This window comes from Telmatherina bonti, assembly GCF_933228915.1.
Source record: "Telmatherina bonti genome assembly, chromosome: 5".
NCBI lineage: Eukaryota > Metazoa > Chordata > Actinopteri > Atheriniformes > Telmatherinidae > Telmatherina > Telmatherina bonti.
In genome coordinates, this window is record NC_136623.1 from 33,870,734 (window position 1) to 33,883,106 (window position 12,373).

General features: G+C 39.9%; 1 protein-coding gene across 1 annotated transcript; it reads right to left on the minus strand.

Annotated features, from left to right (window-relative positions):
* Positions 1–2,028: 2,028 nt before the first annotated feature.
* LOC306755675 (xylose isomerase-like) lies at positions 2,029–12,190 on the minus strand. Its single transcript, XM_079240166.1, has 14 exons — positions 12,058–12,190; positions 11,665–11,741; positions 10,132–10,204; positions 9,900–10,012; positions 7,422–7,447; positions 5,540–5,677; positions 5,304–5,413; positions 5,127–5,222; positions 4,965–5,048; positions 4,766–4,892; positions 4,575–4,680; positions 2,668–2,850; positions 2,511–2,585; positions 2,029–2,392 (listed from the first exon to the last, which is right to left on the minus strand). The coding sequence occupies exons 1-14, from the start codon at positions 12,083–12,085 to the stop codon at positions 2,309–2,311; spliced, it is 1,320 nt and encodes a 439-aa protein (XP_079096292.1). The 5' UTR covers positions 12,086–12,190; the 3' UTR covers positions 2,029–2,308.
* Positions 12,191–12,373: the final 183 nt, after the last annotated feature.

The following is a 12,373-nucleotide window of genomic DNA, read 5'->3' on the forward strand; positions in this document are numbered from 1 at the left end:
CTTTTTAAAATAATAATAACAAAGCTTGAATGATAAGAAAGTTCCAATAAGAAACTTCTTAGGCAGACACAAGAAAAAAAAAGTTAGATTAATTATTCTTGTTTTGATTTAGTGCCTCCGGTGCTCTAAAACAAAATAATTAATTATTCCCAAACCAGCTGCAGTCTTTGTAACTCCGGGTTATTTGGCCGCAGACAGTTCAGGGATGCTGCTGAATAATTTATGATAAGAAAGACGGACCACTTCTGATTGGCTGGTGCTAGGTCCCGCCTGGTGCGCTGCCCGTTCCTCCAATCAGAAGTATGGGCCCGGTGAGCAGAGCTCACGCTTTGTGCTGATTGGACGGAAGCGTCGGCACCGGGGCTCTTCTCCCCCTCTGATTGGATAGCTGTCCGGCAGGTCTGTAGTATGATGTGATGTCAATGGAAGGTGAGTGTTTTTTTATTTCTGTTACAAAGAGAGCAAAGATTGATCATGTCTGACAAGAGAATTCACTTTGTCACACACTCATGTACGGACAAAGTGGCACCTGGTTTCTATAGCAACCATTCTTAATTACCTTAGAAGAAGAAAGAGAGAGATCCATTGCGTCTGACAGTCACAAAATGATCTTAGAAGAGTTTGGGTCATCTGTAAAGATTTATATTTAAAATCACAAATGTAGCAGCTCAAGAAAAGAGCAGAGTGAGACCTCTCTACGGGTTTGCGTCTAAATCTGTAAAGTTTGTCTAAAAGTTGACGTGTCAACCTCAAATTTTACATCAAGTGTTGCAAATAATCACATTAATCCGGTGTATGTTGATGTTTATTTCTTTTTGTCAGAGATGATGCACTAAAAGTATTCATCTCAGATAAGATCAGATTTATTTGGTCTGATTTAGCAGCTGAATCATTTCCATCTGCTCTCACTGGGCAGATCAACAAATAATACAAACACAAGTAAACAAACAGAATCCGACTTCAGCAAAACTAATAATTATAATAACTGTTGTTTAAGCTTGGCGAGACTGCAGGGAATGATTAAACTGAGAGAAAGTCCCGTAAAAGCAACTAGGTCTAAAAAACAAAAAAAAATAAGTTATATCCACGATCTGATTAATATTTTAAATTAAATGTTAACATCTTCCTGCAGCATATAAAAACTTACCTTTTAATGATCTTTTTAGGGGTGGTGATGTATATTTATAACCTTTATTGGCTGAGGATGCTCAGGTGATATCACATGATGCACTGAGCTCTTTATTCTCTATGTTCAATACAGAACATTACGTTGTTGTCAATTTGTGCTCCTCTCTCCTTGTCAGCAGGTATCCTTGACCCCTCTGTCCTCTCCATCTTTAACAGGTTGAGGCAGATGGTCACACTCCCGGGTTCTGCTAGAGGTTTTCCCTTCCACAGTTCCCATCCTTCCCATGCTTGACCAGGATGGGGGACTAAATCACAGAGATTTGATGCAACTGTTGCTTTCCAGTAACAGCTGTTTTTTTTGTTTTTTTTTGTTTTTTTTTTTATAAATGACTAAATGAACACTTATTCGTTGGATTAATATGGATCACCTTATGAATATGTTTGAAATTAATTGGACTGTGTGACTCAGTGCCTACACCGGGCCCGACGCAGACACACACAATCTGTAATCTGTCCATTTTTCAAATCAGAGCCAGTTTTCTGACAGGAATAAGGAGGCTGCTAATCAAGCCTGGTAGTATTAGTCATAAGGTCTAGAAAAAAATGAACCAGTAAAACCAGTATCATGGCATAGAGTCCAGGTGTCACACGTGTCAGTGTATGAAAAATCCTCTGATCGGCTCAATAGATAAAGAGACCAGGCTGGTGTTCGCGAGCTTCAAGTTCAGTCTCACAGCTAAAATAAAAAACATCTCTTAACCTTGACATCTTTTACAGAGTGCAAATAAACTAATCTGTTTTTTTTTTTTTTTTTTATCATTTAACACTTTTTTTTATCATTAAATAAATGCAACTTGTCATGTGTATGAAAACAAACTGTAAAAGAAACAACAAACTGCATAAGCTGCCAGCAGACACTATCACTCATCAAGCTTTATTACACTGAAAAAACATGAAGAACTCTGACGAATGAAACCAGATAAGGAGGTCAGAGCTCTACAAACACATCCTGATACAGTCTGCAGTCATTTAATCTGTTAGCTTACATGGTTACTGAAAAGTTTTATTCTAACATGACTAATAAATAACTTTTATAGTGATAAAGTATATGTCTAGACCAATTAGTCCTCCAGGTGGAGATTCATCAACCAGCTACAGCAGGTCTAAAGTTAAAGACTTTTTAGATATAATGATTAAAGATGGATTCATATTTCTCTTGCTTCCCAGATGTTGCTCTCGGTTCACCATTTTGCTTGATAAAATCCTGGGATCATAAAAAAAAAAATCACTTTGGAGACATCCTGTCTCACTCATTTACTGTATAACTAAACTGCTTTCTCATTTAGTTTCCTTCCTCTGAGTGGAGGAATCCGGCACCTTACCTCCATCTCCTCCAGCGTAGCACAGCCACTCTCCACCTGCTGCCCCAGGCCGCAACCAAAGCTGGAGTATCGATCCTGTTTGACGTTAGATCAACCGAGACGTTTACGCAGAACAGTGCGAGAAACTTCAAAAGCACCAGGTGAACAGTAAACACACCTTCACCATGCCGGCGACGACTCCGTCCTCAATGATGCGAACAGCGTTCCTGAGGCCTCTTGCGAAGGCATCCATGGCTCCGATGTGAGCGATGAACAGGTCTTCCAGGTCTGTAGACTCTCTGCGCACCTTTGCATCAAAGTTCAGGCCCCCCGGCTGCAGGCCGCCTTGTTCCACGATGGTCTGCGAGTAGATCAGACACTAAGGAACAACTGGACTCCATTATCTCTCCTCTCATCTGCTGCCTGAGCCAAAAGCATTAATGTCAAGCTCCTTTCTGACCAGTTAAACCTTAATTGTTCATTAGTTACTTAAATGATCAGATTTCAACAGCGCATCTGTGGATAATGTGTTCTATGAAGGGGAGCCACTTGTGATTATAGTTTAGCCTTATTAAGAACATCAGCATCTACAATGAGCTCGGTGTGGCATACTGGTTTGGACCAAACCCAGAGCTTAAAGCAGCTCATACTGGACTTGAATTAGTGAGATGCTGCTCTGCTGGATGCTAACATGTTAGCATGTGCATGTCACATCTGCCTTTCTAGTTGTGTTACAAGAAGTGGAAGTCGACCTGGCTCACAAAAGACCAGAGAATACATGGTGAACATGTTCTCAAAAGCTGGAAAACTCTTCACGGTTGTGTTTTTCACACTGTGGAACTGATCGCGGTTACTTCAAGGTTCCTTGTGAAGGCATAACGAGGTAAGTAAGAGGCAGGGATTATACAAAAATATGTTTGCGATGTTTTCACAGAGACCAAAACAAGCCGAGTCAAACTATTAAATGGTTTTACTCTGGTTGTAGGAGTCTTCCTCAGCTCGCTGCTGCTACTCTGGATAATTTAAAGCTCATAAAGGCCAGAAAAGTCGCAGTGGTTTTCTCGTTTTACTCGTTAAGTTTGCAGAAACTTTAGTGACGTTTTTGTTTCATTCACCAGGAGGTTCCAGCAGTTTTTACCACTTATGACATGGTCTGGGCTCCTACGAAGAATCTAGACCAGGGGTGGGCGGGGGAGGGCCGCAGTCCTGCAAGTGTTCTGAGTTTCCCTGCTGCAACACACTTGACTCAGATCAATGGGTAATTATCAGACTTGTGTGTAGCGTTTGATGTCAAGCTCTGCTGATTGAGTCTGATGTATGTCAGGTGTGTTTCAGCAGGCGAGGGTTTGTTTACACCAAACACTTGTAGCAACAAAGCTAAGAAACAGAAACATTACAGGATTTATCATGAATTTCATCTGTCATGAATTTTCATCTAACGGCGTTCGTCCAAATCCTTAACAAGCATGTTCATAGAAAGGTGAGGCTAAGTGCTAACTTACAAGATTCCCAGATTTTCCTGCTTATCCTCGTCGTTACCTGGAGCAGCATCCCTTAGTTATGCTGCTATAGGTTTAGACTGCTGAGGGACATTTCCTGATACACTGAGCTTCTTTCTTTTTCTCTTTATCTCTCTTTTATCCCCCCCCACCAATAACAGTGTTGCATCATTAACATGTATGTCTCCTGTCTCAGCAGGTCTCCCTGGCCGGGAGTAGCAGTTCCTGTTGTCTGTTGTCTTTCTGTCCTCTTCCCCCCACACAGCAGAGGCAGATGGCTGCCTGTCCTGAGCCGGGTTCTGCCGGAGGTTTCCTTCCTGTTAAAAGGGAGTTTTTTCCTTCCCACTGTCGCCAGTGTCGCCAGTGGATCCTCCAACTCAATCTGTTGGTTTCCTTATATAGGCTATTATGAATTGGCTTTCATTCTGTTTTTTTTTCCTGTCTGTAAAGCGTCTTGAGATGGCATTGCCGTGATTTGACGCTATAGAAATAAATTTGAATTGAATTGTTACGTTGTAGCTGATCGGCGTACATCAGCAGTTTAAAACAACAAAAATACGGCTGAAAGGAAATCGGATTAATTCACCTTCATGACCAAGGTGGTGTTCCTGATGTCCATGGGGAACTGATCCGTGTCCCACCCCAGGTCAGGAGAGCCGGTGTTTGAATCGACTGATCCCAGCATGCCAAAACTGTCCTCCAGTAAGTAATGATGTTTTTAAAAAGCATGTAAAACCATCATTAAATTAAATTTCTGTATGAAGCATGACGCCTTACGCAGAAGCCATGACGACATCGTGTTCATACGAGTGTCCTGCCAGGGTGGTGTGGTTGGGCTCGATGTTCAGCTTGAAGTGGCTCTCCAAGCCGTAGTGCTTTAAGAAGCAAATAACACTCAGAGCATCTAAAACAGGAAGAAAAACCAGTTAAATGTTTCCAGCACCACCAGAGAGGGATGTAGGTGCTTGTGGCTCACCGTAGTCGTACTGGTGCTTGCAGGGCTCCTTCGGCTTGGGCTCGATGAGAAACTGACATCTCAACCCAATCTTCTCTTTGTAATCTGGAGACGAGAAGTTTCAGACGTGAAGGTGAACCGTATGGACACGAGGCGGAGTTAAACCTTCCTACGCTCACTTACTGACAGCCATTCGGAAGAAGTTGGCCATGTGTTTCAGTTCAGCAGCCACGTCGGTGTTTAGGATGGACAGGAAACCTTCTCTGCCGCCCCAAAACACTGAGGAGTCAAAGGGTCAGCTGATTACGGGGACTGGGGAAGGTTTTCAGAAGAACAATGGCGTGCTCTACGTGTTTCTACCAAAGTTTTCTGCTCCCAGCTTCTTGGCAATGTCCAAACCCTTCTTCACCTGAGCGCCGGCGTAAGCCAGGACATGGCAGTCTGGGTTGGTGGCTGCGCCGTTCATGTACCTGTCGGGTACATTTTGCAGGTAAAATGTCAGATCTTTTTCACCGTCCTGCTTTCTAAGTGTTGCCCAACGTGTAAAGAAGCAGAAACCTACAGCCTTAACTCTGGTTTAAAGTTCAAATATTCACCTTGAATGAGCAAAGAGGTTGCAGGTGATCCACAGCACCTTGACTCCAGTCTGGTTCTGCAGCTGGAGAGCCAGGTCCGTGATTTCGTCCAGGTTCCTGTTGGTCTCCTCCAGGCTGGAGCCCTCCGGAGACATATCTCTGTGAGGAGAAAATGAGTGTATGAAGCAGGACAATCATAAACATCCGCAGGATGGAGGATGAGGTGCAGACTGAGCTGCAGCTGCCTGATGGTCTGACACTTCATAAAAACATTTTACTCTATAAAATCATTTAAAATATAATATTTAAAGTTACTTTTTTTTTTTTAGCAGAAAGGTGCGAATCAGCAAAAATCTGATGATTCAATATGTATCACAACGCAGGCCACCAATCCGATATATTGGGATATATCAGGATTGTTGTCGGTTGTGCAGCCAGACTGGCTAACAGATGGCAGTAGATGAATATTTATTGTACAGCGGTGCATGTTGCAACCAAAACAACTCAAAAATCATGAAAGAAGAATAATATAACTCAACAATTACCTTCTACCAGCTAAATATGACTGAAGTCAAATCTGCCGGAAGTAATCTAACAAGCACCCAGCTGCATCAATCTCAGTCTCACCGTCAGAGAAAATGCTCGCCTTAAATACCCTCACATCCTAATACCAAAACGGCTGCCCCTGGCACCTACCAGGTACGCACACTAAATAGTAGGGGTGGGAAAATAAAAAATAAATAAATAAATAAATTTTAAAAAAAAATAAATAAAAAATCAGGATTTTTTTTGCTTCACAATTTTAAAATCTATTTTTTTATTTAAAAAATTGTTTAAAAAAATTTTTTTCAAAAAAAAAAATCCATGATAAAAAATTTTTGTCATTTTTGTTGTTTTTATTGATCTTTTTACTTATCTTCTTGGGAATTAAAGCAGCAGCATGATGATCTGGCTACTTTGTTGTTTTTTCCTGAGTGAAATCAAGAAAAATGACGAGCAAAAAAAAAAAAAAAAAAAAATTTGTACATTTATTTTGTTTTTAATCGACAAAAATCGGTAACATCGAAGAATTGTAAGAATCGCAATTTAAATCGAATCGGCACCAAAAAAATCGGAATTGAATCAAGACAAAAGCATATCGTCACAGCCCTACTAAATAGTCATAAAATCATTCCTCCCCTGTAACTGTACATAATCCTCTAAACAGTTCCCCATCCACTGACATCAGGTACAATAAAAACCAAAAGGGAAATAGTTAAAACATTTCCTGAAACACAATAAAACTCCTCCTCATACATTCAGTCCAGTGACATCACAAAAACTCTATAAATACTCTATAAATACAGGAATTGAACAGCGTTTCCTCCCTGTGGTCCCGGAGCTCAAGGTAAGCACAATAAAAGAAAATATTTAAATAACTAAACAAAATATTAAACAGATGTACTACTATAGGTCTGAGTCTTTATTTTAACACGTTGTTGTGCATTTTAAACTTTACTCAAATAAAAAAGCAAAACACAAACAAACAGGAGTGAGAAATGGTGGCATCTCACCCACTTTGTCACAAGGATAAGCAGGAAAACATATTATGATTTTTCTTTACTAGAAGTAAAGACTGAACGCTGCTGCATGATTTACATCAACTTACTGAATAAGAGCCGAGGATTTACATTTCACTGCAGAATAAATTTATGAATAAAGAAATAAAAATCTGCCTCATTAGTAAAGATCAATTGTTTGATAAAAATCAATACATTGCTTTTGAATATTGATAATATTGTCACACAAAATACTGCAATATTTCCATATATTACTGTCTTCTTACACCCCCACCAGTAATCTTTTAACATCAAGTGCTTTTCCGTCTGTCGAGCTGAAAGCAACATGAGTTAAAGTCACTCACCTGTCGTGAAACGTGTAATACTTGACCTGTGCAAGAAAAAAAGCAAAGAGATATGAAGACATTATTCAGTGATTGTGATAATGTGCAGTAAACAGCCGTGCAGAGCCTTAAACAAACCTTTACATTTTGTTTTAAGAGTCACTTTAACATGATCCTGAACGATAGTTCTCAGACATCTTGAAGGAAATTTTTATCTCTATGTCAGCAGCTGTTAACTCATTTTCAGTCCAGTGCCTGAATCTGATGGTTGTGTCTGCCTCAACGCTGACCAATGGATCATTTCAGTGTAAAAAGCTCCAACTGGAAGGAAATACCAGCGATGAGGTTAATAAAAAAACTTTTATTTTTATCTGTATTATTCGGCTTTCTTACTCATTACCAGCAGCCCATTTGCAAAAACATCATTTGTTCCGATTTCTTTTGTCGTTTGTATGAAATATGCCAAAAGATAACAGGTGGACCGACATGGAATACTTTTCCATCAACAAGATAACTCCTGGCATATGGTGTGCAGGGTGACCTTAAAAGACGGTGAAACTGGACAAGTGGAGGAAGGAAGAGGAAGTACCAGGCCTAAAAAAACTGAAGTTTACAGCAGGTTACCGGTATCTAACGGCGACATCCTTACAAAACACACAGTATAGACCTGACGGGACCTGAGAAATGCATCTGGACCTTTGTTTGATCCATGTACTGGTCTCCATGGAAACGTGTCTGTCAAGAAGCCATTCTTAAGGAACGGAGACTGGTGTCACATGACGCGAGAACTGGGCTGCAGATCAGTAGCAACTGGTGTGACGGTGGGATGGATCCTCCCCAGAGCTCAGGTTATGGACCGCATCGGTATCTGCCAATCAAAATATCAGAGGCTTGATAGAAAACATGCAACGTGTTTTCACTGCCAAGAGGCAGGATAAAAGCACCCAGCAGCAGTCGATTCCCTCTGAGTCACATGATCATAGCAGCCAATCAGATGTCAGGATGATGCTTGTTCGTGATGATGTTTTGTTTTTACTGGTTTAATGCAGGTTGTTGCGCATTAAGTTTAAATTTATTTATCATATTACTTTTACATAAACTGTCGGTGTTTTAAATCTGTGGGCACTTTTAAATCCAGAAATTATTTTCTCATGCATGAAAGCTGCACAGCAACTTTTAATTGTTTTAATAGAATTTGATTTTATTGTAATTTTGCTATTTGTGTTGTCTTTTATGCTTTTTTTTATGCTTTACACCATCTGTAAAGCTTTTAATATGTCATGTAAAGCACGTTCTATTGTCTTGTACAGGAAAGGTGCTGTACAAAAAACCTTGTCTATTAGATTAATCTGTAGTTTAACTAATTTAACTCTTTTTAATTAAAGTTTTTAATTAGTTCTATTTTTAAACTTTTCTCATATGATTGTCCTTTAAATTATTTACTTTTTTATTTTTTAGTGTGCCCATATGGCTCCCTAAGATTGGTTTGATGAAAGTGTTTTATGTGTCTTATCTATACAAGTGTGTGTGGAAAAGTGAGTGTATGTGTTAGACTTATGGTAAATTCTATGTGAAGGCGGGTTTTTAACCTTGTTTTATTCTTGCTTTTTATTTTGTAAAGCACTTTGTGCTACTTTTGTATGAAAAGTGCTATATAAATAAACTTTGATTGATTGTTTCCATTATGTTAATCTATCTGGGAACATCTGGACAGGGAACGGAAGGAGACCTTTGGAAAGTCCTGGAGAACTATTCCACAAGAAGACGTACATGAGATGATGACGTACATGGCATGATGAGAAAGCTCAAAGCCTGAGAGCATCCAGGCTGTGCAGAAAAACAAAGCTGCCGAGACCAAATATTCACTTTCAAGCTTGTTAGACCTGTACGTGCTTCGTTTTTACCTTTTATATTCTGTTTCCTTCAGATTTTCTATGTTTTAATGCAGCAGCTGTTTTTCTGCTGTTCATAAAGGAACGAGGGTTGGCGTCAGCTTTTTACACAGCAGTGGTGTAGTCCGGGGTATACGCGGGTTTATGGAGAATACCCGCTTCTTTTTCAGTCAGCATTGAGTTTACTCACTTCTAAACCCTGTGATGCTCCTTTTACAGTTACAAACATCCCTACACATGTAGCTACGGTATATATATATATATATATATATATATATATATATATATATATATATATATATATATATGTATATATATATATGTGTCTATGAGCCTGTCTTTCACTAGTCTGTGTGCCAGTATTGGTTTAGTCATTTCAGAACTCTTCCTCCCTTTAAAGAGCAGAAATTATGTGACAATATACTGACAGATCTCTGGGATAAAATACCGTAAACAGAGTGGTCTTACACGTCACTTTTGCTGAAACAGTGTTTTTCTGGTCTACTTTTTGGTCTGTTTTTTTTAAAACATTGATAGTATACCCACTTCTTGAAGGACCACTACACCACTGCTGTATAGGAAGTTAAATTCAGGTTAATTTCCTCACACCAAGCTTGGTGAAGAACTCAAACGCCGCACGGAGTCGCTTCTTGGCCGACTCCATGGGAGCACCTTCGTTCCAGGTCCGGTGGATGGTTGGAAACCCGAAAGGATCAGCACCTGCAGGAGGAAACGGAAAAATAAACTGAAAGGAGATTTCTGACATGAGTTTTTTTTCCCTTTAAGATAGACTGATTATGTGTTTGTCCTCTCCTGTGTGAGTTCAGCTGTTATAGTACCAGTTCCACAGAAGGAATGCCAGTAACAGACAGAGAATCTCAGCCAGTCCTCCATCGTCCTCCCCATCAGCACCTACACAGAGCAACATGGTGACATAAACACAGGCAGATAACCACACTCATATGCCACTTTATGAGGCCCACCTGTTTATTTAGAAATGTCTAAATCAGCCAATCACGTGGCAGCAACTCGGTACATTTAGTCTTGTAGACGCGGTCAACTTGTTAACGTTCAAACTGAGCTTCATGACGAGGAAAGAAGAGGATTTAACTTTAAACGTGATCTGCTGGGATTTTCACACACACCCATCTCCCATCTTACAGAGTTTTATCCAGGTATTGGTCGAAACATTGTGAAAACATGGATCTATCCGACCTTGGAGCAACGCTTCAGGCTGCTGCTGGTGGAATGGTGGAGGGGGGGGTTTTCTTGTCCCACTTTGGGCCCCTGAGTACCAACATGACATGATTTGACCAGCACAGCCTACCTGAGTATTGGTGCTGACTAGAGGTGGGGAATCAATTTAAAAAAAAAAAAAATTAAATTAAAAAAAATAAAAATAAAAATCTGGACTTTTTTTGCTTCACAATCTTAAAAAAATAAATAAATAAATAAAATTAAAAAAAAAGACATTTTTGTGAAAAGAATTTTTTTCAAATAAATAAAAATAATCTATAACTTTTTTTGGTCATTTTTATTGTTTTTATTGATCTTTTTACTTGTCTTCTTGGGCATTATAGCGGCAGAATGATAGTCTGGCAACTGTGTTGTTTTTTCCTGGTTAAAATAGAGAAAAATGGTGAGCAAAATAAGTTTTGTGCTTTTCGCAATTTAAATCAAATCGGCCCGAATAGTTTCTCAGTTTTTTATAGCTGATAGAAGAATAAAGTTACTTGGGGAATTCACATCTTTTGTTACTGAAGTGTAATAATTATTAATAAAAAATCTGTTTGAATTGAGAATCAATTCTGAATCGAATCATCAGTCAAAAAAAAAATCAGGATCGAATTGAATGGTGAGTTGTTGTCAGATTCACATCCCTGCTGCTGACCATGTCCATCCCTTTCTGAGCACAGTGTAGCATCTTCTGATGGAAACTTCCAGCAGGATGATGCACCATGTCACAAAGCTCACATCATCTCCACCATGATGATGAGTTCACTGTCCTCCAACGGCCTCCACAGTCACCAGATCTCAGTCCAGCAGAGCAGCTTTGGGATGTGGTGGAACGGGAGATTCTCATCATGATGCTTCATGTCAACATGGAGCAACATCCCTGAGGAATGTTTCCTACAGATCCTTCCTGGATCTATGACACCAAGAATGAATCCATTTCTGGGTATAACCAGGTACAAGCAAGGTGGATCTCCTCTATTTAGCTCAGCATCAGTATTTTCTCCTATAACTGGGAAATGCAGCTCCACAGCTGAAATACTGCTTCACAGAAGGATAAAAACAGATGAAGGTCAAACTTTGGGGTTTCTTCATGTATGACACATGGCTGCTGTGTGTGTTGTTGCAGCCACACCTACCTCTCCTGCATTGTAGTGCTTGAAGCACATGACATCTTTGGGCCCAGCACCTGGTTTATACTGGATCCTGGGAATGCCTGTGTCATATATTTTTATTAGAAAGACAAATTCAACCCACATGAACGTCTCGGTGTCACATGCAGTGAAACAGACATGGGAACAAAATGTCTCTAAAGAGGATCACGCGAAAGCAAAGGACTTTGCAGTCTTTTAAACGTGTAATCAGGGTATAAACTGCGTTTTTCTGTACCAAGATAGCTTGTCATGTGCTGGGTTTGGCAAACAAATCTAATCACTTCGTCGTTCGCTGCACAAACAAACTTTCTGTCAGCCGTGTGTACATAAACAAACACACGTCGGATAGTGTAGGACGTTTGCTGTTTGCGCATTTACCTGCAAAGAATTCTTCTTTAGCTGCCATTTCTTGATTAAAACAAAAAACTTGGCCGGTTCTTGCAGCAGATTGTTGGAAAGAAAGAAAGAAAAAAAAAACCCACGCACGTCCTCCCGGCTGGTGCACGACAGATGGTGCAGTTCTGTCGGTCGCCACAAGGTGTCGCCAAACCCCTTTATAAACAGGTCGAGCAGGAACTGATCAATTCCAAATTGATCACTTTAAGGCACTTTTCCACCAGCCTGTAATCATTTTTCATCATAGATTTAGGTCAAGTTACTTCCATTCACATTTACAACAACAAATTCTGATCTT